Here is a 26,104-nt window from a genome sequence, read left to right as displayed (position 1 = left end):
GCAGTGGCCTTTTTGTGAACCAGTTTTGTTTTGTTTTTTTTTCTCCCCAGAATATGGTGTTGAGAAACGGTACCGAGGTCTTTGACTCCTGGGAGAAGCCCCCGCTACCTGTCTACAGCCAGTTCTATTTCTTCAATGTCACCAATCCAGAGGAGATCCTCCGAGGAGAAATCCCCATAGTGGAAGAAGTGGGGCCGTACACCTACAGGTGAGTCCCTCCTCCACTGTGGGCCTGCGGGGATACTCGGGGCTGTGCCAGCACGGCCCGCTAGGACACGAGCTGGTGGAGACACAGCTTTGGGTCTCTTCTGTGTGTGGCATTGCTGGTGTCTGTCTGGGGAGATTCCTCCACAGAGCTCTGTGGGCAGGGCTGAGTCCCCGTATGTCCTGTTCAGGAATGCTGCCCTGTCCTGTCATCCACCAGCCGCTCTCCACCTCTGGCCTTTTAGGGCTCCCTCCAATTTCCTTCCACATGTACTTAGTTTTAAATCAGTTTCTAGAATTTACTGTTAATCTGAGATTTTTTTCCCCCTGAGACAGGGTTTCTCTATGTAGCTTTGTGCCTTTTCTGGAACTCACTCTGTAGCTCAGGCTGGCCTTGAACTCACAGAAATCCACCTACCTCTGCCTCCCAAGTGTTGGGATTAAAGGCATGCACCACCACCACCCAGCTCTGAGATTTTTTTTTTAATGTTTCTCACTCATTCAGTTTTTTTTTTCTTTCTTTCTTTCTAATGAGACAAGATTTCCTGTAGCTCGGGATGGCTTGAATTCACTATGTCTCAAAGGATGGCTTTAAACTTCTTGGTCCTCCTGACTCTTAAACACGGATTGTAGCCTTTATTTCATGTTGGATATGAACCCAGGACTCCTTGCATGTGTATCCCAACCTTTCTTTGAGACAGAGTTTTACCATCTGGAAATTCATTCTGTAGCCTCGGCTGGCCTTGAACTTGAACTTGTGGTAATCCTCCTGTTTCAGCCTTCGAAGTGCTAGGATTTCAGACTTATTCCACCACACCCAGTTCATCCATTTATTTCTAAGCCCTATGTGTAAGAAATAACAGGTAGTAACTGGTTTTGTGGCAGTGACTGCCAGTTTCAAAGTCTAAGAAGATTGAAGAATGGTATTGATCACTTTTTATTACATCTATTTGTGCGCGTACGCTCTCAGTCGGTGACTTATGTGTAGAGGTCAAAGGTCAACTTACAAGCATCAGTTTTCTCCTTCTACCATGTGGGTCCCAAGGACGAAACTCAAGTCCTCAGGCTTGGCAGCAGGCACCTTCACCTGCCAAGCCATTTCCCCAGTCCTGGATCTTATGTTTTCAAAGTTGAGCAGATGGAAGGGATAACTTGGGTCTTCCAGTCATGGTAACTTTGTGTTGCAGTAGGTCACAGCAGCTCCTTCTTCCTCTTCAGGAAGCTTGCCAGGAAAGTTTCTCTTTGCCAACATTTAAAAAAAAAAAAGACATTAATAGAGGAAGCAGACTGTCAGGTCTTTCCTCAGGACAGCAGCTGGTTGAAATGTCTCACAGGCCTGTTGTAATCAATTGCCCAGTGAATGAATGAATGGTTGCTGGTTGATTGTTATGAATCGGCATTATTCCAGATGCTGGGAATTCAAAGATCAAACAACTCATACCTGCTTTTGGGGAACACGCTCTGCCTCAAATCAGATGCTGACTTGAGTCAAATCACAACTTTGCAACTTTCTGTCTGGGTTTCCTTCTCTGTAAGGGGATCAAAATAAGCCCCCCATGTGGGGTTGTTATAAGAATTAAATGAGTTGATGAACCAGTATTTATTAAATGTTCAGACTGTCCCTGCTCACAATAGTGATATCTAAGTACTTGCTATAATCACTAATTAGTGGACTTACTAGTCTATATAAATCCACCTCCATAATTATACCAACAAACCATGCTGTGTGAAGGAATTTTAGGAGAACCCTTAGGCCCTTGTGGTTTATGCACATGTGTGTTCATTTGGAGACGGGGTCTCACTGTGTCTGTCAGTGCAAGCCTGTAACTGTAGTTGGTGGTTTTTGCTCTTTGGCACTTTTGCTCATTTTGGGGTTCTACTACCCAGCTCCCAAATAAATCTGGGGAGTCTTATTGGTTATGATAAAAGATAAATTAGATATGAGACCTTAGACTAACAAATATAGGATAGATAGAATATTTTCTTTAATTTTGCCAAATACAAATAGAGTAGATATTGTAACTGTAATTCTTGCTTGATAAATGTTCTATTATATGTAATTTTACTATGTTAAAGACAGAACCGTCCTTTTTTGATTAGACAGAGAAGGGGAAGTGCTGTGGGATGTCTTTCTGTATGTTGTGAATATGTGTTGCTGTGATTGGTTAATAAAGAAGATGCTCTGGGGGCTGGAGAGATGGCTCACAGGTTAAGAGCACTGGCTGTTCTTCCAGAGGTCCTGAGTTCAATTCTCAGCAACCACATGGTGGCTCACAACCATCTGTAATGAGATCTGGTGCCCTCTTCTGGCCTGAAGGGACACATGCAAGCGAACACTGTAAACAGAATAAATAAATAAATCTCTTTAAAAAAAAAAAAGAAGAAGAAGAAAAGAAAAGAAGATGCTCTGGCCTATGGCGAGTCAGGTTATAGCCAGGCAGGAAATCCAAAAGAGTGAGATAGGAAGAAGAAAGGCAGAGGCAGAGAGAGACACGAGCCACCGCCAGGAGAAGCAAGATGTGAAAGTATGGATAAGCCACGGCCATGTGGCAACTTATAGATAAATAGAAATGGGTTAAGTTATAGGAGCTAACTAGCGAGAAGCTAGAGCCATAGGCCATCCAGTTCATAATTAAAAAAAGCATCTGTATGTTTTTGAGTCTGAGCAGCTGCAGGACCAGGTGGGGCAGAGAAACCTTCTGACTACGTTCATAGCTTGGCTTATTTCTAGCCAACTTTTGTTAACTTAAATTATCTCATCTATCTTTTGACTCTGGGCTTCTACCTTTTGCTATTTCTGTATTCCTTTCTTTACTTCTTATTCCATGACTGGCTGTGTAGCTGGGTGGCTGGCCCCTTGAATCCTCCTAGATCTTTTTTCTCTTTCTCCTTCTATTTATTCTCTCTGCCTGCCAGCCCCATCTGGCCTTTCTCCTGCCTCACTATTGGTCGTTCAGCTCTTTATTAGACCCATCAGGTGTTTTAGACAGGCAAAGCAACACAGCTTCACAGAATTAAACAAATGTAACATGAAAGAATGCGACACATCTTTGCATCATTAAACAAATATTCCACAGCATAAACAAATGTATGGCATCTTAAAATAATATTCTACAACACGTAACCTCAGTTACTAGAGGGGCCCAGGCAAGAGGATCACAAGTTCAATGTCTATCTAAGTTAGCCTGGGTATTTAGAGACAACCTTGTCTCAAAACAAAAAGAAAAGAAAAGAAAAAAGAAAAGCTTTAGGATATGACTTAGTATAAAGCCTGTATGTATAAAGCCTAGCATGTACTAGGCCCTTGGTTTTGTCCTCAGTACCAATAAATAAATAAATAAATAAATAAATAAATAAATAAATACACAGAGGGACTTACTATGTAGCCCAGGCTGGCCGTGAGTATGGAATCACCCCATTTCATCTTCCAGAGTGTGGTATTGGAGGTGTAAGCCACTGTATTGGCCAAGGAAATTAGAGAATGATCTTTTTGAGTGTGCATGCACATGTGAAATACTGGGGCTTAAACCCAGGGCCTTGCACATGTTAGGCAGTCCTCTAGCCCCGATCTCCACCCTGAGCTCTCTGTTGTTTTTTGATTTTTTTGAGACAGGGTTTTCTGTGTAGCTTTGTGCCTTTCCTGGATCTCACTCTGTAGACCAGGCTGGCATTGAACTCACAGAGATCCGCATGCCTCTGCCTCCCGAGTGCTGGGATTAAAGGCGTGCGCTCTCTGTTGTTTTAACTAAGTCTTTTAGGATTAGAGGGAGAAGGAGACACCGCCTCCTTATAGGAATTAGCCTCCCTTAAGAACTAGAGAATCTCAACACATCAGTTCTCACCACATCTCCTGGCCTGTTCTTACGGCCATTCTTCTCATTCCTCAGAGAAAAAGACTTCCACCCTGTGCCAGCTGCTGTGATGGTGCTGCATGCTGTAATCCCAGCTACCCAGAAGCCAGAGGTTAGAAGATTGCTTCAGTTTATGAGTTCAAGACCAGCCTGGGCAACATAGCAAATATTATCCTAATAACTTCTATATTATTATTATTATTATTATTATTATTATTATTATTATTAACAACAATGCACAAGCTAACAGAGCACATTCCTGAAGAAGCAGATAACATGACTAGTCATAGCTAGCCATGGCTGCCTTTAATCCCACCCAGCACTTGGGACGCTAAAGCAGAGAGAGTATGGCCGGTCAGGACTAGTGTGGGCTATATCATGAATTCTAGGCCAGCCTGGGCTACACTGAGACCCTGTCTCATAAAAGCAAAACAAAAAACAAAACAAAACAAAAAAACAACCAAAAAAAACACCCCAAACCAAAAAGCACACTCATGATGGAGTTTGAGAGTATCAATACCTCTCCAGTGGGTGTTCTCTCATCCTCATCCTCCCCAACACCATCCCTCTCCCTCCCTCCTCCCTCCCTCTCTGCTTTCTTTTATCTTTTTAAATAGTAAGTCCAGTCAGAGTGCCAGGGCTCAGGATTCTTCTATCACTCCAGGAGTTGAGAACAGCCTGGGTTAGAAGAGACCCTCCCAACCACATCCCCAAAGAAGGAAGGAAGGAAAGAACAAAGCTTCAGAAAACAAGTGAGGTTCGGTGGCACACCCCTATAACACCTACACACTCTGACACAGGAGTATCATGAATTAGAGGCCAGCCTGGGCTATATAGAAAACCTAATCTAAAAAAATAAAATAAGCTGGGCAGTGGTGGTGCATGTCTTTAATCCCAGCACTCGGGAGGCAGAGCCAGGTGGATCTCTGTGAGTTCAAGGCCAGCCTGGGCTATAGAGCGAGATCCAGAACAGGCATCAAAACTACACAGAGAAACCCTGTCTCGAAAAACTAAAACCAAACCAAACCAAACAAACAAATAAATAAATAAAACAACTAAACCAACTATCAAACAAAAACACACAAAGTACCAAAGCCACAGATTCTAATCATAACTCAAAAGAAAATCCAGCCTTCTGCTAAAATGTCTGCGGCCTCTGTGTGTGTTGGACAGATTCGCGGTTTAGATGTGGTCACATAACTAACTCCCACAGGTGAAACCGTCTGTCACAGCCCCCAGATCCCAGTTTTAGGATGGTCTTAACTGATTGCTCTTGGGGAAAGTTCAGAAACCCCTTACAGAAAGTGGATCTCTCTCTCTCTCTCTCTCTCTCTCTCTCTCTCTCTCTCTCTCTCTCTCTCTCTCTCTCTCTCTCTCACTCTCTCTCTCTCTCCCTGCCTCCCTCCCTCCCTCCCTCCCTCCCTCCCTCCCTCCCTCCCTCCCTCCCTCTCTCCCTCTCTCTCTCCCTCCCTCCCTCTGGGTTGCCCTTCTTCCCTCCTCAGGCAACTCTTGCCCACTTCCCATTTCTCCCTTCCTGGTGCAGTTTGCCCTCTCTAGCCATGGCTTCTGCGTTTATCCACGTGGTTAACTAACTGCAAGTTGGAAATCCCTGGGGGAGAGCTCAGTCCTTGCTGACATGTGCTGTGTGGTTGGGCATGCAGTCGTTGCTTCTGTATTAAACACATGCCGACCTCCTTGCCATTGTTCCTGAAGAGTTGAACACATGACAGCTGCCCACACAGCATGTACAGGGTATTAGGGTGCACTAATCTGGAGACCATTGGAAGTACATTGGAGGAAGTTGGATGTATAGCTCAGCACTGGAGTGCTTGCCTATCGTATTAAAAAAACATTGAGTTTGATCCCCAGTGTGGCAGATGACAAACAAAAGAGCATGCAGGGAGATGTGTGTATGTTATATGCCAACACTGTACCCTTTTATTTAAAGGATTTGAACATCCAGATTGGGGGGTATGGAGGCTAGAAGCAGGAAACACCCCCCTGTGGGTCCTGAATGGGTTTCCTGTATACTCCTGGGTATTTATCTTCTGAATTAAAATTTTGGTATGAGCTGAGCCTGATGACACAGGTCTGTGATTACAGCTACTCCACAGATCCAGGCAGGGGTGTTGCAAATTCAAGGGCTCCCTGAACTACAGAATGAGTTCAAGGCCAGCCTCGACAAGTTAGTGAGATCCTGTCTCAAAATAAAAAGCCAAAGCTGTTGAGGATACAACTCCCGTGGGGCACCACTTTGCCCGCCATGCTCAAGACACTGCCAACAAGGAGTTAATGTGAGGAAGAGCCCAGAGGGTTAACTGTAGAATGCCTGCCCTGTCATGCACAGTGGGTTAAGGACCCCTGAGTGCACTTGGGAGGCAGAGGTGGGAGGATCAAGAGAAGGAGGCCAGCCTGGGCTAGGTAGCAAGACAGTTTCAAAGAAACAGAAAACACAAAAATCAAAACAAACAACAACAACAACAACAAAACCTCATGAAAACATAGCAGTACCCTGAGAGCAGATGCGGATGCAGTAGTTGGAATGTGCTGGTGCCTCCTACGCCTCCCCTCCCCCTCATGTCCTCTCTAAGGCTGGAGCAACCTTCTTAGGGCGGTTCAGGTATTTCCTTCTCTTCCCTGCTGGGGTCGTAGTGACTCTCTCTGTGTGACGATCATGGCTGTAGAGGTTTGGTGTCGTCTGTGTTTAAGCCTTTATTTTTATTTTTGCAAACATTGTAGAGAAACAGGATGTCACACTTTGGGAGGTCTCTGAGAGGTCTGCTTGGCCCCACTGCTGCGGGCATAGGAGGAAGGGGCTGGGTCTCATGCCCTCTTCAAAGGCAAGCCCTGGTGACCTGCAGCTTCCCCTCCAGCTTCAAGTCTCCACCTTCTCCCAGTAGTGCCCCTGTGGAGGATGAGACCTAACGGGCCTCTGGGGACACTTAACCAGACCACGGCCCTGCTCTTAGCTTGGATTTTTTACACTCTAAGACAGGTGTTTCAGCACATGCCAGCAATCCCAGCACCAGGGAGGCTTGAGGCAGGAGACTAGCCACAAGTCCAGCCTGGATTACAGAGTGAGGCTGTCTCAAAAAGAAAGGAAGGAAGGAAGGAAGGAAGGAAGGAAGGAAGGAAGGAAGGAAGGAAGGAAGGAAGGAAGGAAGGAAGAAAGAAAGAAAGAAAGAAAGAAAGAAAGAAAGAAAGAAAGAAAGAAAGAAAGAAAGAAAGAAAGAAAGAAAGAAAGAAAGAAAGACTGCTCCTAGGTATGGTGGAGGAGAAAGTTTATTGTAGACATGTGGTAGAGAATAGTCAGAGGCAGGGTTCAGAGTTCTCCGGGAGAGCCAGGAGTAGACATGACCAGGCTGAGCTGGGCTGTGTGGGGAGAGGTGGAGGGGCAGGGAGAGGAGAGAGGGGAACCAGGTATAGCAGCCAGGAGACCAAAGGTACAAAAGGGGTGGGTGACCAAAAGGTCTGGATTATATAGGGAAGAGCCTCTGGGGGAAGGGCAGCCAGCCGCCGGGCTGGACAGAGTAAAGAATGGGATATGTCAGCCATACCCAGTAACAGGACAGGACTGAGGGATGCTGGGAGAACCTGGTGGCCAGGTCTGCGTTGATATGTTAAATAGGCACCTTAGCCATTTGTTGTGGGTTTAAAACTTAACAAGCATAATGTCTGCATTCAGAATTATTAATATTTCATGTCTTCCCTTTTCATACTAAATCTTTCAAATCTAATTTACATTTTTCATTTATATCATATATTTTGGATTATTTTGGCAGGGTGGGTGGATAGGGTGCTGGGGATTGAACCTAGTAAGACTTTGTGAATGCTATGTAAGCACCCTACCACGGGCCTGCAACTCCAGCCTCTACGTGTCTCAGTTATTCTAAGCAGTGTGTCCTGGATTGGCCCCTTGTCACCACCCCACCTGTTGGCAACTGAATTCCAGCCTGCAAGGCAAATGCTTTGCCACTGAGATCCACTCCTTCCCCCTCCAGCCACTGAGATCCACCCCTTCCCCTCCAGCCACTGAGATCCACCCCTTCCCCTCCAGCCACTGAGATCCACTCCTTCCCTCTCCAGCCACTGAGATCCACCCCTTCCCCTCCAGCTACTGAGATCCACCCCTTCCCCTCCAGCCACTGAGATCCACCTCTTCCCCCTCCAGCCACTGAGATCCACCCCTTCCCCTCCAGCCACTGAGATCCACCCCTTCCCCTCCAGCCACTGAGATCCATTCCTTCCCCCTCCAGCCACTGAGATCCACCCCTCCCCTCCAGCCACTGAGATCCACCCCTTCCCCTCCAGCCACTGAGATCCACCCCTTCCCCTCTAGCCACTGAGATCCACCCCTTCCCCCTCCAGCCACTGAGATCCACCCCTTCCCCCTCTAGCCACTGAGATCCACCCCTTCCCCTCTAGCCACTGAGATCCACCCCTTCCCCTCCAGCCACTGAGATCCACCCCTTCCCCCTTCAGCCACTGAGATCCACCCCTTCCCCCTCCAGCCACTGAGATCCACCCCTTCCCCTCTAGCCACTGAGATCCACTCCTTCCCCCTCCAGCCACTGAGATCCACCCCTTCCCCCTCCAGCCACTGAGATCCACCCCTTCCCCCTCTAGCCACTGAGATCCACCCCTTCCCCCTCCAGCCACTGAGACTCACCCCTTCCCCTCCAGCCACTGAGATCCACCCCTTCCCCTCCAGCCACTGAGACTCACCCCTTCCCCCTCCAGCCACTGAGACTCACCCTTTCCCCCTCTAGCCACTGAGACTCACCCCTTCCCCTCCAGTCACTGAGATCCACCCCTTCCCCTCCAGCCACTGAGATCCACCCCTTCCCCTCCAGCCACTGAGATGCACCCCTTCCCCTCCAGCCACTGAGATCCACCCCTTCCCCTCCAGACACTGAGATGCACCCCTTCCCCTCCAGACACTGAGATCCACCCATTCCCCCTCCAGCCACTGAGATGCACCCCTTCCCCCTCCAGCCACTGAGATCCACCCCTTCCCCCTCCAGCCACTGAGATCCATCCCTTCCCCTCCAGCCACTGAGATCCACCCCTTCCCCTCTAGCCACTGAGATCCACCCCTTCCCCTCCAGCCACTGAGATCCACCCCTTCCCCTCTAGCCACTGAGATCCATCCCTTCCCCTCCAGCCACTGAGATGCACCTCTTCCCCTCCAGACACTGAGATCCACCCCTTCCCCTCTAGCCACTGAGATCCACCCCTTCCCCTCCAGCCACTGAGATCCACTCCTTCCCCTCCAGCCACTGAGATCCACCCCTTCCCCTCCAGCCACTGAGATCCACCCCTTTCCCTCCAGCCACTGAGATCCACCCCTTCCCCTCTAGCCACTGAGACTCACCCCTTCCCCTCCAGCCACTGAGATCCACCCCTTCCCCTCCAGCCACTGAGATCCACCCCTTCCCCCTCCAGCCACTGAGATCCACCCCTTCCCCTCCAGCCACTGAGATCCACCCCTTCCCCCTCCAGCCACTGAGACTCACCCCTTCCCCTCCAGCCACTGAGATCCACCCCTTCCCCTCCAGCCACTGAGATCCACCCCTTCCCCTCCAGCCACTGAGATCCACCCCTTCCCCTCCAGCCACTGAGATGCACCCCTTCCCCTCCAGCCACATTTTGTGTGTTTGCGGTTAGGACAGACAAGCAGGACAGATCTCAAAAGAGGTGGTCTAGAACTTTGCAATGCTAACATGTCAGCGTGCAGTCCTCAGCCTGCTTGTCACTTCAGTTAAAGTGAACCAGAGGAGCAGCGGAGGGCCTTAGATGGGGCCACAAAGCTGAGGGGTTAACACCACTAAATATAATGAACTATTCTTCCCATGCCCAAGCTAACAAAAGCTAAAAGGTAAAGTCAGGATGATCAATTCAGGGAGCTATTGTCTGTGATAAACAAACCGTCTGAGTCTTGACCCACATGTAACTGTAAAATTAAAGCTAACAAGAATGGAACACATTTGTTTCTTCATGTTGGACTGGGAAGTGTAGCAAAATTCTCACACCCAAGACTCATCTGCTCTGGTGGTTTGAAAGAAAATGGCCCCCCAAATAGGTGGCACTATTAGGAGGTGTGGCTTTGTTGGAGTAGGTGTGGCCTTGGAGGAAGTATGTCACTGTGGGGGCGGGCTTTGAGGTCTCAGATGAACAAGCTACAACCAGTGAGACAGACCACTTCCTGTTGCCTGTGAGTCAAGATGTAAGAACTCTCAGCTCCTTCTCTAGCACCATGTCTGCCTGCACGCTGCCTTGCTTCCCGCCATAACGATAATGGACTAAGCCTCTGAACTGTAATCGGGCCACCACAGTTAAATATTTTCCTTGGTAAGAGTTGCTGTGGTTGTCGTGTCTCTTCACAGCAATAGAAACCCTAAGACAAGCACAGAACACAATTTTCATACTCATCTCAATTAAGGCTTCATTGAACAGACTTGGGGTACAACTCAAGGCAGCTGTTTCTTTCTGGAGTCACCCCCACCCCATTCATCCCCTTTGCAAGGCATCCTGTCCTACCCTAACACTCTGGTTTCATGAGAAGCTCCCTCAGACTGGATGCTGTGGTCCATGCTTGTAATCGCAGCACATGGGAAACTGAGGCAGGAGGACGGTTGTATGTTCAAGTTAATCTGCGATACATAGTGAGACCCTGTCTCAAAAACCCAGACAACAAAGGGACTAAATAGAGGCTGGAGGGATGATGATAAGAGCGTTTGTTGCTCTTGCAGAGGACCCAAGTTTGATTCCCAGCATCCACATGGGGGCTCACAACCATCTGTAACTCTAGTCCTAAGTGGATCCTGTGCCCTCTTCTGAACCTTGCAATCATGGTGTACAGATATGCATGCAGGCAAAACACACAGACACATAAAATAAAAATAAATGAAATCTTTGAAAAAAAAAATCTCAAGGGCTAAATACAAGCGCCCTTGACCTTCCCTCTGGTTTCTGTTTGGTTCTCTGTTTGGAAGGTGCTTTACAGGAGACCTTAGGCACCTCAAGGACAGAGTTGCATTTCCAGTTCTCCAGGAGCACAACACAGTAAGTGTCTCACAGCTGCCAGGTCACAGCTCGGTTCTCACCATGCTTCCGTCATCTGTAAGCTCCCCCACCCCCCCACCCCCCAATACTTCGTAAGCTGGCATCCTGCAATGTCTCAGTTGGGAGTGAGGACACCTCTCCTGCTGAGACTCCTTCTGACTGGAAATGCTCTCTCCGTGGTATGTGTGCCCATTGCAACAGTGACGAAGTGCATTTTAGTCACTTCTTCTAGGGGCTGGTGACGTAGCTCAGGCGGTAGGGTGCTTGCCTTGTTCAGTCCTCAGCGCCGTGTGGAACCAGGGTGGTGTTGCCTACCAGCAATCTTGCACTAGGAAGCTGCAGGTAGGAAGACCGGAAGGAAGTTCCGGGTCATGCTGAAGTCTATAGAGAATTTGAGGTCTGCCTTGGCTATATGAAACCCTGTGTGAAACCCAAGGAAGGGAGATGGTCCAGAGAGAAAAGTGCTTACCCCACTAGTCTGAAGACCAGAGTTCAGATTCCCACCACCCACTCAAACACCGGGTACGTGTAGTGGCTGGTCTGTAATCCTGCTGCTGGGAGGTAGAGACAGAGTCTCTGATTAGAGCCTGCTAGTCTGGCAAGCTCTGGATTCAAGTGAGAGATCCTGCCTTAATATATAAGGAAGAGAGTAATTGAGGAAGACACCCAGCATCCACCTCTGGCCTGCAGAAGCGCGCGCGCGCGCGCACACACACACACACACACACACACACACACACACACATGCACACGCACACGCACACACAAATACACAAAAAGTGGCTATGCATATCTGATTTCTTGATATATTGGAAGGCCTAAGAAGAACAGGGGCCAGGTTATTTCACCTTGAATATCCAGCATCTCTGAATATGCATGGAAGAAGTGAATGAAATATTCTCCACTGTGCTTTAGAATCCATAGGATGCAACTGGAGAAACTGACTAAGACTGGAGGATATGAGTAGTTCTGCTGGAACCACAGGACCCAGTCAGGGAAAGTCAAGGAGAGATGTGAGCAGGACCAGGTCCTGAGGATGAATAGCTGTTATGAACAGGCTGCAAATGCAGGTTGGCGGAGCGCCCTGAGATCTGGGTTTGGAGATAAACATGGCTTTTCAGGGAGCCATCCAACTTCTTGGTGTGGAGCCTGTTTGTCTGCATTTGCTCTCTGTGGTCTTCAAGTGGCCCCGATGCCACTCGTGACTTGATTTGTGCTATCGTTTGGGCTGACAGACGGAACATACCCACAGCACCTGCAGCAGCGTTTGGCCGCTCAGTGTGTTCCCTCCTTGTACAGGTCTGCTGACTCTGTGTTTTGTTTTTTCAAGATAGGGTCTTATTGTGTAGCCCTGGCTGTCCTGGAACTCACTATGTAGACCAGGCTGGCCTGGAACTGCCAGAGACCTGTCTGCTTCTGGGGCCAAAGGCATGAATAATGCCTGCAGGTCAGCTGACGCTTGCCCACGGTGTGCCAGGAGGCCTGGGGCACCTTGGGGGAGGTCGTGGTGATGCTGCCACTGTTTCCTGTGGAAGGAGTCGTGGCGGGAACTCTGAAAAGGGGGTTAGCTCCTGGAACTGCAGAGGCCTGGCTCATCGGACAGTTTGCAGCCGGTTAGCATGTTGTTGCATTCAGAGTTTGAATGTTCCTGGCAGGTCTGCATATGAAGAACCAGTCTGTCTGGTTTAAGGAATGCGGTGCTGCATTTGCATTTTCTGAAGTTGGAGCTCTAGTGGTCAGAACTAAGTTGTCCTAGGAGTCTTCTGTTTAGTAACACCTTCGATTGAAATTTCTTTCTTTCTTTCTTTCTTTCTTTCTTTCTTTCTTTCTTTCTTTCTTTCTTTCTTTCTTTCTTTCTTTCTTTCTTCCTTCCTTCCTTCCTTCCTTCCTTCCTTCCTTCCTTCCTTCCTTCCTTCCTTTCTAAAGATTTATTTATTTATTTATTATGTATACAGAAGAGGGCGCCAGATCTCTTTACAGATGCTTGTGAGCCACCATGTAGGTGCTGGGAATTGAACTCAGGACCTCTGGAAGAGCAGTCGGTGCTCTTAACCTCTGAGCCATCTCTCCAGCCCCTGGATTGAAATTTCCACACCTCTCTGAAAGCCTGTGGCTTTCTCAGCCTTTGGCAGACCTATTGTTTGTCAGATATTTTCCCTCTTACTTACTGTTTCAAGAATCCAAATCAGTTTGTCTGAGACCTGCTCAGTTGATCTTCCTGTTTTTGCTAAGTGTGTGTAAAATGTACAGTAGCCCGTGATAATCCGTCTTTTTATGTTCTTTAGATTGTCCTTCATGTTGCTCCTCTCCATTGTAGGCTGATATGACTGCTTTGACAGCAATAAAAAATAAAGCGAATGCTAAATCCCAAGTGGCTTTGTCTTTTTGGGAGAGGTTCTCCCACTTGTCCTAGCTAGAACCCACTCATCAGGCAAGGCTCCTTGGTCAGTGAGCCCCAGGGATCCGCTTGGGTCTGCCTCCCCAGCACTGGGGTGACAAATGTGTGCCTCTGTGGCCTGATTGAAATCGGGTCTTCACGCTTGCAAGGCAAACACTTTCCTGACTGAACTATCTCCCCAGCTCCTCTATCTTTTTTTTTTTTTTTTTTTAACTTTTTTTTTCTCCCGCATGTAAAAGCAAAGAGCCTTTATTTCAAGCTCCAGAGCTAGGTCCCTCTGTCTGTCCGTCACAGCGGTGAGAGCAGAGAGCCCTGAGCTCAGGTGGGGCAGAGTTTTTATCATAGCAGAGGTTGGGGTGAGGGGATTTCCAGGGTCCGGGACTCTGATTGGCTGACAATTGTCTAGGGGCATCTGTAAAACAAAAAATAGGTGTGTGCTAGACTCAAGGACATCTGGCCACCTTGGGTTTTGTTTTTTTTTAACTTTTAAGATTTATTTGTATTTATGTGTATGTGTCTCTGTGAGTATATCCGATGGGTGTGCAGGTGCCCGCAGAGGCCAGAAGAGGGCATCAAATCCCCTGGGGTTGGAGATACAGGTAGTTGTGAGTCACCTGACACAGAAGCTGGAAGCCGACCTGGGCCCACCACCGAGCCATCTCTGCAGCCTCTGCTTCTGTCATTTTACTTTAAAAAACTCACTCCTTCTTTCCTACTTTTGGGGGAATGAAAATTAATAGTCATTATGGAAAACATAGAAGTTCCTCTAAAAACTAAAAAGAGAGCTACGCCACGTATCCATCCAAAGAAACTGAGTCCGGCACATTGGAAAGATGTCTGCACTTACATGTTTATCTTAGGACTATTCATAGCATCCTTTCTTAAATGGTGGTCTCCGGTACTTCCCTGTGGATTCTTTGAGACTGGAGACAGGGTATATATAACATCCCCCATCTCAAGAGCTTAGTACAAGCAGTGATGCTGCATGGTAACGACTAACTAATGTTCCTAAGAACTTAGTGTGTGTTCAGGTGCTTCGGCTGAAGTTGACATTCCTATGACTTAATTCTCACAGCAACTCTGTGAGGTAGGCACATGGTCGTCCCCATTTCACAGATGAGGAAATAAAAATAGAAGCCACAGGAGCAGGTACGGGGGTTGGGGGGGGGGGCTGGTGCTGCAATCCTCTCTAGAGAGGCAGAGGCAGAGGGATGGCTGGATGTTTGAAGCCAGCTGGCTTACAGAGTGAGTAATGTAGTAAGGCCTTGCCCTAAAAAGATAAAACGAAGAGGGAGAAACCAGGAGTGACTGCCTAGTTAGTCCCACAGGCAAGTATCAGTGTAGACAGGGCTGAGCACAAAACCCGAGTCGGAACTTACCCTACACGCCTATCCAGTGAGCTCTGTCACTGATATCGAATCACGGTGAATTTCGATGGAGAACCGGATGGGTGGATGAACCCAAAGGACTAAAATGTAGTAAATACAAGCACTTGCTTGCCTTCCACGTGGTGTTATGGATTGTCCTCGGGCATGCTAGGAAAGTGCTTCTACCACACTGAGCTGTGTCCCCCGTCCCTAGCCAAGAATTTCCTAACAGCTTTGCACAACCTGATTTATCCGACATCTCAGAGGCGCTGGATGCACAGCTGTTGAGCTTTCCAGCGAATTAAAATGGTTCTTTTGTATTCCATGTGTTCTTCCTTCCTGTGGGATTCAATAGTTTACGGGGGGATAGCTCAAACATTTTCTTCTTTTGTTTGCTTTGGAGACAGTCTCGCTCTGCAGCCCAGGCTGACCTGGAATTTACAGCCATCCGGCTTCAGTCTCTCGAGCCGGAGACTAACAGTGGAAGCCGCCGCTGGGGCCAGGCCTCTCTTTCCTCTCCTGCTCCTTTCTTTGTTTGGTTTTTGATGTTGTTTGCGACAGAACTTTGGTATAGGTGAACTGTGTGGCCCAGAAGTTCTGAAACTTCTGGATTCTTAGGTCCAAGTAATCCTCCTGCCTCTTGCCGCAGCCTCCCTAATGCTGAGATTACATGCAAGAACCACACTAGGCTTTTCATCCACTCTTTCTCCTCCTCTCCCTCCTTCCCCTCCCCCCTTCACTCCCTCTCCTTCCTTCCTTTCTGAGACAAGTATCACCATATAGCCCAGGTTATCTTCAAACTTGAAATCTTCCTGCCTCAGCCTCCCCAGAGCAGGGACTACAGATGTGGCTCCCACTCTTGGCTCTCTCTCTCTCTCTCTCTCTCTCTCTCTCTCTCTCTCTCTCTCTCTCTCTCTCATATGACTAGATCCACCATGGTGGATTTACATTAAACTATAGTCTGAGATTGTTGTCATCCACTGAAACACAGGGCAGTTGGAAATACAATTCCTTGATTCATTCATTGTCTAGGCCCAAGATTGCCTTTGTTTCTGATGTAAGCTGTTGTCCGTGTCTCTGGCTAGTTCATGGGTCTTCTCTACCGTGGCCGACAGTAATCTGATCCTTGCTTGCTGTCAGTCTGCAGTTTACCAGCAGCTTCACTGATTCACATCGGCTGTTGTTGATCAGCTGGTGGCTGGCGTGCATTTGTATGTATGTACACGCACATGCGTGTTGCTAAGCAGGTTTATCGGTATTGTTACTCTCCTTTCTTCCTGCCTGTCTGAGCATTGCCGGAGCAAGACTTTGGTTTCTTTGGCCTGTCACACGCTGTTTTGAGAGGAAGGCTTCTTTCTCTTCCTCTCCCTCCACATTTTACTGTCCTTTTTTTTCATGTACCGAGTTCTGTAAAGGCCAGGAGCCAATGATGCCGAAGCATGGTGGGTGGAGGACTCCACATAGCTGAGGGAAATCATGAGGTTGTCATGAGGAGACCAACCGAGTCATCATCCCACAGGAGTCATATTAGAAAACCTTTGACCTGTTGAACTTTGTTAAGAAACCAAGTCAGGTTATAGGCCTAAATTGATGGCATCTTTGGCCTCAGTTGCCCCTTAGACATCAGATTTCCACAGGGTAAACAATAAAGGCAACATGATAAAAGTTATCTCCTCTGTCCATGTTTTATACATAAATCTAAGTGAAGCAGGCCTTAGCCTTGAGATAATTCAGGCCTTTAGGTTCCTGAACTAAGACTTGAGAGGAGAAGACAAATAAACAAAACATGCTTAGCAAAGACCCTGATTTTGACATTAGGAAATGACCACGCTGAACCCTGGACGTCTAGGACTATCTGAGTGGCAGTTTTAGCTCCCTGGACCAGCTCCCTTGGCTTTCAAGTTGGTGATTACCTGGCCACTGTTCTGCCTCCTCACTGAGATGTGGATCAGTGTGGGTACTCAGGGACCATCATCACAAGTCCCCTGAAGAAGGTTTGTCCTTGACCTCAACATAGGTACTCAGGAGGGGACCTGGTGAAGACTTCTGTATAGGAACCAGCTTTGGCTGAAAAAAATGTTTGGCTTGGAAATTTCCTCTTTCTCTGTCTTCTAACAATCACTTTGAATTAACTTCCATGAATGAGGATTTAATATGAGGTCAGGCGTCCAAGACTTTAAACCTGCTTGGTCCCCAAATTGTCTTCTCAGCCACAGTGACTAGGTTGTGATTTCCAGAGGAGGAATGTTTGATCTCAAGCAAGGGAAAGTATCTCTTTGATGAGAGTCAGGAGAACCTGTTTGAGTGATGTAAAGTAGGCTAACAGAAGACCAAAGGAACAGCTTAGGACACAGGGCAGGTTTAAAGATCCATGCTATAAGCCAGGCCTGGGGGACACACCTGGAACCCCAGTACTTAGAACGCTGAGGCAAGATGGCTGGTTCAAGGACAGCCTGGCTTATGTAGGGAACCCCTGCCACAAAACACAAAACGAAACAACCCCCAAAATAAGCTAAAGATCTAAGTCAGAGGAGCGTGTGCTTTGTCAGATCCCACGGGTCCCACCAGGAGGATGCTAGGCCTTGAGGATGTATGTGTGTTGAAGCACTGTGGTCCAGATGGAGAGGCCAGAGGACGTGCCACACTCAGGCCCTCAGCACCCTGAGTGGTCCAGGACTGAGAGGGAAGGAAACCAGGCTGCCACAGAAGAAAGGGGACCTGGAACTCAGCAGCAGAAGTGACCGCAAAGCTCTGAACTTCAGGCTGTAGATGTGTATGAACACAGCCATCTCCATCCGATGCATTATATATCCCCAGAAGGCATGTGATGGTTTTTCTCTCTCTCGCAGTGATTTCAATTTGGCCTGGGTCACAGGCATTCATTGGTTACACCCCACTGACTTTTGTCAACAACCGCTTGGCTTCACATTTGGATTCTCTCCAGCCCTGGGACGGGCCCTGCAAGGGTCAGATCCTCATGGCTACTGTGCGCAGCGCAGTACCTTGTGCTATAGAACATTCAAAGGCCTGTTTATTACATGTGCCTTTGTTATTGTCTTAGCTATTATCTTAAATCTAGAAAGTATCAGGCAGGTGCATGGGTGCACAGCTGTAATCTGAGTTCTCAGAAGGCAGAGGCAGGAGGATAAATTTATTAGAGTACACAATATTTTGGGGAACACAATACCACCACATTTCCTCTCTTTTTGTCTAAAATTAAAAAAGCTTATAACTAATACAAGAAAAACTATCTTCAATAAGTATATGCAATATACAGTCAAGATTACATTAACAATGTCTAGTCCATTAACATTTGACAGATCCAGACAAAAAACTCCATTATATATATTAACAATGTCCAGTCCAGTAACATCTGATAAACTCAGACCAAAAAATTTTCATTACTTATCTTATTTAAAACAAGTAGTTCCTTTTTAAAAGTAGATTCCATAATCTCCCAAGTCTGAGGACAGCCTGATCTGTAGAGTGAGTTCCTGGCCAGCCAGAACTACATGGCGGGGCCGTTTGTTTGAGTTTTAAATGCCATCCGCTTGCTTGCCAATAGGCTACATGGTAATTCCTTCCCATCTAAATGATTTCACTCAGAGGTTTAGAACTAAGTGCCTAAGTTAGCAAACTCCATACATAGGCAGATGGGTGAAAAAAAAATCCCCAAGAACTGCCGTGGTCAGAAAGGGCCTGTGGGGAAGTGGTCATGGCCCAGCTGTCCAGGCTCTTCTAACCTGTATGTGATTATAGACTCTTAGATGACAGTTTGTTAACTAAGATTTTCTAGATAGATGTAATGGTACGTGCCTGTAATCTTAGCACTTGGGAGGCTGACACAGGAGGATGGCCCCCAGTTGGAGGCCAGTGTGTACACTACAGAGTCAAATCCCATCTCAAACAAAACAAAACAAAAAGCCCCACCAAATTTAGAAAAAAAAATAAATATTGCATTAAAATGTTATCTTATCTTGATTATCTTTGATGCATCTTGCATTTCATGCCTTCAGTGAGTTCTTCCTCGCATTCACTCTAGGCCCATACACCAAGCCCTGCCCAGTCCCTTTTTTGACCAAATCTCACCCTGAGAAGCCTGGGTCTCACCACATAGGCTAGGCTAGCTTCCGGCTCTCAGTCTTCTCTCTCTCTCTCAGCCTCCTGAGTGCTGGGATCACAGGCATGAACAGTAGTCACACCCACCCAGCCCAAGCACTTTGAGAGATGTGCTTTTTAATTGACACAGTAATTTATAGGGTGCAAATATTTAAAGATTAGTTCCGAGTAAACGACATATTCATCACCTCAGATGCTTGTCATAGCTTTGTGTTGGGAGCATTGAAAAACCTCCTCAACTAGAAGTAGCTCCTCTTTAGAAGTAATTATCCATGTCAATGATTGTTAACTATACACCAACCTCTTTCTAAGGGATTTCATAATGCCTCATTTTGGAGAACTGACTTGAACTCAACTGAACTATGCACAGAAATGGGAATAAGCTCCAACTTACTATGTTGGTCCCAGTTCATTTCTTCATCTCTACCTGTCTCTGTCTCTCTGATCTACAACCCCCCCCCTCACCCCCTCCCATTGCAACTGTACCCTCAGTTCCTTAGGCCTCACTTTTTTTTTTTTTTTTAACTTTTTAAGATAGTCTTGCTACGTTGTAGACCAAGCTGGCCTCAAACTTGTCAGTGATCCTCCTGCCTCAGCCCCTTGAGTTCTAGGATTGCAGACATGTGTCAACAAACATGTCTAGCTGTGGCCTCAATTTTTTTGTTTTGTTTTTTTGAGACAGGGTTTCTCTGTGTAACAGTTCCAGCTGTCCTGGAACTTGCTTTATAGACCAGGCTGGCCTCAAACTCACAGGGATCTGCCTGCCTCTGCCTCGCAAGTATTGAGATTAAAGGTGTATGCCACCACTGCCCACCTGTGGCCTCAGTTTTTAAAATAAATTTAGAACTGAATTCAAGTTGGAATCAAAACCACCAGTATACAGATTGAAACAAGTAGAACCTGTGAACTGAATTGAAAATATTTCAGGACCAAGTTATAATTCAGGAAAGAACTCATTGTTTGACTATTATATCTCCCCAATTCTAGGAGAAAAAAAGAAAATGGGAACAATAGATTTTGAGAAGTGTCTCCTAGACCTCATCCCCTCCCAGCATCTCAGCTCTAATTTGTAGTTTGAAGGGCTGAATATCAACAGCCTATGTAAATATTCATTTTATTAGAAATGTTATTTTGAAAAAAAATGTAACTTTAACACTGAACTGAGGGAAAGGTCTTGTTTGTTAGTGTGGTATCTATGTTCAAATAGTGTTTTGTTCGTTTGTTTAGGGAACTCAGAAACAAGGCAAACATCCAGTTCGGAGAGAATGGAACAACCATATCTGCTGTCAGCAATAAGGCATATGTTTTTGAACGAAACCAATCAGTTGGCGACCCTAACGTTGACTTGATTAGGACAATAAATATTCCTCTGTTGGTAAGTGGGCCTTGTAGTATCTTGGGTTTGCAGAAGGGAAAGGGGCAAGCCTGATAGGATTCTATGTAATTTAAAAGCTAGTATTTTATGATAAAATATAGATATTCCGGGGCAGGGGAGGGGGGACTCATCTTGCTTAGCATGACAAGTCCCTGAATTTAATCCCAGTGCCACCATAACCAAACAAACAAACAAAAATGGACATACACAAAGACTTTGATTTGTTTGTGTGTGTGGCCCTCCTGACCTCCAGCTTGCTACATCAATTCTCCTTCATCTGCCTAGTGCTTGAATTATGGGCACACTCCAGCGGCAATGCCTAGCAAGCCTTTCATGGATGTGTACTTTATTAAGTATATAGATACACTTTTTTCTGAGGTCTGTAAAACAAGGTCCTTTCAAAAGTTTTTCCTTTGTGTTCAGGATTAGCATTTACCCACATAAGTAGCGAATGTTTTGGTACTTATGCCATTCTGAGACCTAGAGTTCTCCTCTCTTGAAACTGGGTCTCTTGTAGTCCATGCTGGCCTACCACCTTGTAGCCCAGGCTGGCTTTGTTTTTTTAATTTGATGCTAGGGATCAAACTCGGGACTTCCTGAATGGCTAGGTGCGGAGTCAGGGGCTGCTTTACCCAGGGATCCACATCCCTAGCTCTCTAGGGAACTTCCTTAGTCCCTTACACCGACCTCCTCTGAGGCTCCCACACTCAAGTATCTGCTGCTTGACACTGATGGACCCAGGGCCTCAATCTTGCTTTGTCCTGCTGCTGAAGATGCAGAAAGTTTAAAGGCTTAGCCACCAGTCTGCTCCAGGGGAAGTGGAGCCACCTCGTGGCCAAAGGTCTCTATGTGTTTATAAGAGCTCTGTGAATGGGAATTCTAAATTCAGGTTACAATAAAATGGATTGAAGGGGTTGGGGATTTAGCTCAGTGGTAGAGCACTTGCCTAGCAAGTTCAAGGCCCAAGGTTCGGTCCTCAGCTGGGGGAGGGGGGGGGCGGGGCGGGGAGAGACAAAAGAAAAAAAATGGATTGAAAACCTGACCTGGTGGTTCCAGCCTGTAATCCCAGATCCTTTCCAATGCAGAAACTGGAGGATTAAAAAGCTCAGACTGGGTTCCAGAGTGAGTTCAAGGTTAGCCTAGGCAACTTAGTGAAACTGTCTCAAAATTTACAAAAGAGGACTGGGGCTCAGGATAGAGATCAGTGGTAGACGGGCTGTCTACCGTGTGCAAGGCCATGAAGTACATACACACACACACACACACACACACACACACACACACGCACGCACGCACGCACGCACGCACGCACGCACGGCTATAGCTGAACTCTTATTCCGCATGGACGGTGGGGGGGGGGTCACTGGTTGGATTTTTTGATGAGCCTCAAACATTTACATCTCAGATTCTGGCTCATTCTGCTGAGGGGCAGGAAGAGAGCCAGTGGGTGTTTTGGAGGGGTCACTGGTTAACCTGCCTCTGCTCTGCAGACCGTTGTAGAACTGGCCCAGCTGCCCCTCCTCCGGGAGATCATCGAGGCCATGCTGAAAACCTACCAGCAGAAGCTGTTTGTGACCCACACTGTGCATGAACTGCTCTGGGGCTACAAAGATGAGATCTTGTCCCTCGTCCATATTTTCAAGCCTGACGTCTCCCCTAACTTTGGCCTCTTCTATGAGGTAAGGTTTCTTCCTAGAACCTCCACTTCAGTTCACAATGGGAAGAGGGCACGCAAGACAGAGTGCATCTTGAGTCTGGCTTTCTTGTAGGTGAAGGCCAAAATTGCCTGGAGTTCTAAATATTTCTAAAAGTCTGTGAAAAATAAGACAGTAGTTTTGGAGGGGGAGGGAAGAAAATGTAGTAAAATGACCAGTTGGTAATAGATAAAGTTAACCCCAGGAGTAAAGCATTAAGGTAGGTGTGGCACAGTCTGCTCATCTTCTGGCTCGAGACTGTCCAAGGTCTCGTGCTCAAAGCATAACGCTCAGTAGCGTTTCACTTCCTCTCTTGCAGAGGACAAGCCTTAAGGGTTGACAAAACCTCAAGGCTGTTCAAACACAAATTATCAGCAAGTTTTAAATACCACTTCTGTGAGAGAATGGGTCCCGGAAGTCCAGTCTCACCAACATTGCTTCCTTCATTCTGGGAGAGCAGCCTGAATACTTGTTCCCTAGAATGTCCCATCTCACAGAACACAGCTTTCACATGGTAATTTGAGGATCAGAGTACACTCAAATTATCACAGTCTTTCAAAAGTTTTTTTTTTTGTTTTAGTGCTTATTATATTTTATCATTTTAAAAATTGTGATATTCATTCATTCATTTTCAGAAAAATGGAACTAATGATGGAGACTATGTTTTTCTAACTGGAGAAGACAATTACCTCAACTTTACAAAAATTGTGGAGTGGAATGGAAAAACGTAAGTCTCATAAGATTTTCTGGTGTAAGTTTTTTCATTTTTCAAATAGAATATGCCTTTTCCCTCCCTAATTTAATATTGGGGATGTTGCCTAATGGTGGAGCATCTGCCAACCATACACAGAGTCTGAATTTGATCCCAGCAATGAGAAAGAAGTTGGTGTTTATCTTTTGGATAAAAATGTAAATGTTCTTAAAATTATCTTTAAAAATCAAGATGAGGTAAAAAATACCCTGAGAATTAGCATTGATGATTTGTAGGCTTACCACAACCAGATCTGAATAGGAAGCCCTGGAGTAGCCGGTCTTCCTTGGTAGTTGTGGAATAACGTGTGGTCAAACACTTTCAAACCAGTGTTCATTTGGTGACAGGGGACACAGCCCATCTCTCTTTTAACTTCATGAGTGTGGATTGTTTATATTACCTTTTCTAAAGATGAAATTCATTTGAATTCTGTATTATAATATTTCAAATTAAAACATTTTATTACCTTATTTTTGTTTTACACCCAAACACTTATTTTTCTAGCCTTTTAACAATAATAAGGTGGCTCGGACTTTTATATTCATGATATAATTTTAGATACATTGTGATACATTATTTGACATGTCTGAACTTATTTTTACATTATTTTCTATGCTTAGATTTTTATGATTAATATTTTTTCATTTTTCTCACTTTTCCTTCCAAATAAGACAATAATTTTACCTGTTTCTTAACATACACATCTTTGCACCTTTACTTTGTTTTTGAGATATAGTCTAACTATGTAGCCCTAACCGGCCTGGAACTCCATATGTAGACCACAGAGATCCACCTGCCTTTGCCTCCTGAGTACTGGGATTAAAAGAAATGTGCTATGATGGTTTTTATTTTATTATGTTTTTTGCCTTATTTATTTATTCATTCATTCATTGATTTATGGCAGTGCTGGTTTTTAAACTCAGGCCTTGTATGTGCTGAAGCCTCTACCACTGAGATATACCCACAGCTCCTTTGTTTTGTTTTGGGGGGGACTCAAGCTCTCACTTCGTATCCCAGCCTGGCCTGGAGCTCTTGCCCTCTCTGCCTGGCTCCCCCGATGCTGGGATTGCAGCTGCGCACCACAGTGGCTCTCCATGGACTTTCAGCATTTGTCTTACCTTTGACCTTCTGTGGTTTTACAGAAGTGCGTCCATATTTGGATTTATGGTTCCGTTTGGCACTGGGGCATACCTCTAATCTGAGGCCTCCAGTCTTTCCGAGATATGGGGAAACTCAGCAATTATCTATTTACTTGACTGGCAATATGCCGGAGTCTTGCTACAAGTGGTTGGGATTTAGGCCAAGTGACTCCAGGTTCTTGGTATCTTATTATAAGCACATGTAGATTTGCAAAATAGCAAGCAGACTTTATTCAGAGCAAAATGACCAGCATGTATTGATGTTGTTGAGAAACTCAGCAGGCCACATGAGTGAAGGCCACATGAGTGAAGGTCACATGAGAGAAGGCCACACAAGAACCCAGATGATTGTTTGGGACTTTCTTTTTTGGTTCAGGAAGTTGTATGATTGCTAAGGATCACAGTATATGTGGTGTTGTTTTTTTTGTTTTGTTTTGTTTTATCTTGATTGATAGATTGTTTTATTATGAGAGATTTTCATTTTCTGATCTTGTATTTATGTAAATTCCCTAGAACTATCTTCTGATTCATGAGTTTTTCTCTTCAGCTACAGTCTAGAGTTTTACCCCTGTTGATTTTTTCCAAAACATTTTTTTTGTATCCAAGTTTTCTATTTTTCAGTCTTCTTGATTTTGTTTCATTTTTTTTCTTCTTCTAATATTGTCACTCACTGACCTCTTTTTTTTTTTTTTTTTTTATGGTATTGGAGACCAAACTCAGAGCCTCTTGCACATCAGCCAAGAGATACGCACTAAGCTGCACTGTTAAGCTCCACTGTTTTCTGTGTAAAAGAGGTTTATTTTAGCCGGGCGGTGGTGGCACACGCCTTTAATCCCAGCACTTGGGAGGCAGAGGCAGGCGGATCTCTGTGAGTTCGAGGCCAGCCTGGTCTCCAAAGCGAGTTCCAGGAAAGGCGCAAAGCTACACAGAGAAACCCTGTCTCGAAAAACCAAAAAAAAAAAAAAACAAAAAAAAAAAAACAAAAAAAAAAAAAAAAAGAGATTTTATATGTATGACTGCTTTGTCTGCATGTGAGCCTGGGCACACTATGTGTGTTTCTGATGCCCACGAGGCCCCAAGGGATTAGAGTCCCTGGAATTGAAGGTTTTCACAGAGGGTTGTGAGCCATCATTTGGATGCTGGGACCCTAACCCAGATCCTCTAAAGAGCAGCAAGTGTTCTTAAAACCCTGAGCCGTCTCTCCAGCCCCTAGCCTCCGGTACTCTTAAGAATGTTACCGTTTCACTTGGTGATGCTAAGCACACATTTATGGAATTAGCCTGAATTCACTTCCATGTGACATTGTCTTCCGTCCTTCGTGTTTCATTAAAAAATGATTTGCACAATTGTTTCAGTTGGGAAGCCAGTCTGGTGTGTGTGTGTGTGTGTGTGTGTGTGTGTGTGTGTGTGTGTGTGTGTGTGTGTGTCTGCTTTCCTGTCTTCTCTCCTTTCATCTCTCCTTATGTACCAGTCGGCCTCCATGTAGTCCAGAACCAGTGTACAAGGTGTGCCTCCCACCATGACAACGGAGAAATCCAGGGACAGCTTAGTTCAGGGTCTGCCGTGAGGTGATTTCTGAGTCGTCCTGCTCTCCAGCCACCAGCCAACACCAAAGCCCACGTAGCGGGGAGATGCTGCTTCCTTTGGCCTCTTTGGATGAGAGGGAGTCTCTGCTCCTTGGATCCTGATTCAAGCCCCTGGTGGAACACCTTCTCTCCTTATTAACGCAGAAACGGACCCCTGCTGCTTTCTCCTGGGCTCCAGCGTGCAGAAGAGCATCAGTCCAGCTCTGCTTACCACTGTATACACATCATCTCTTTGTCTAGGAACATGCTCGTTTGTGTTCCGAATGTGGTCTGGGCTCTCTGAATGCTTTCCTTCCATGTTTTGTCAACCTTTATTTCCTGTTTCGCTTTGCAAGCCCCCTCAGTGCAGGAACTCGGAGAACCGTCTGGACCGAAAGTTGGGAGGATTGCCGTTGACTCTTTGCCCTTTCCTTTCTCTGTGCCAGTCCATTCTGACTGTTATAGCCAATTATCATAGGCCACGTGACGTATAAAAAGCAGGAACTTATTCTTCACAGTTCTGTGTGCTGAGCAGTCTGAGACCAATATCACAGAAGCTCTGATGCTGGGGTCGGT

At 46.2% G+C, this 26,104-nt stretch overlaps 1 protein-coding gene across 1 annotated transcript in view; it reads left to right on the top strand.

Moving 5' to 3' along the window:
- Scarb2 (scavenger receptor class B member 2) overlaps positions 1–26,104 on the top strand; it is a 62,081-nt gene that overhangs the window by 20,770 nt on the left and 15,207 nt on the right. The window contains exons 2-5 of the mRNA XM_006987219.4: positions 51–208; positions 20,232–20,379; positions 21,870–22,058; positions 22,709–22,800. Of these exons, the coding sequence (XP_006987281.1) occupies positions 51–208; positions 20,232–20,379; positions 21,870–22,058; positions 22,709–22,800 (587 nt within the window). The remainder of the gene's footprint in view (positions 1–50; positions 209–20,231; positions 20,380–21,869; positions 22,059–22,708; positions 22,801–26,104) is intronic.

Source organism: Peromyscus maniculatus, chromosome 10 (genome assembly GCF_049852395.1).
Source record: "Peromyscus maniculatus bairdii isolate BWxNUB_F1_BW_parent chromosome 10, HU_Pman_BW_mat_3.1, whole genome shotgun sequence".
Taxonomy (NCBI): Eukaryota; Metazoa; Chordata; class Mammalia; order Rodentia; family Cricetidae; genus Peromyscus; species Peromyscus maniculatus.
The sequence above is the reverse complement of the archived record's forward strand: the minus strand, read 5'-3'. Positions and strand labels throughout refer to the sequence as shown.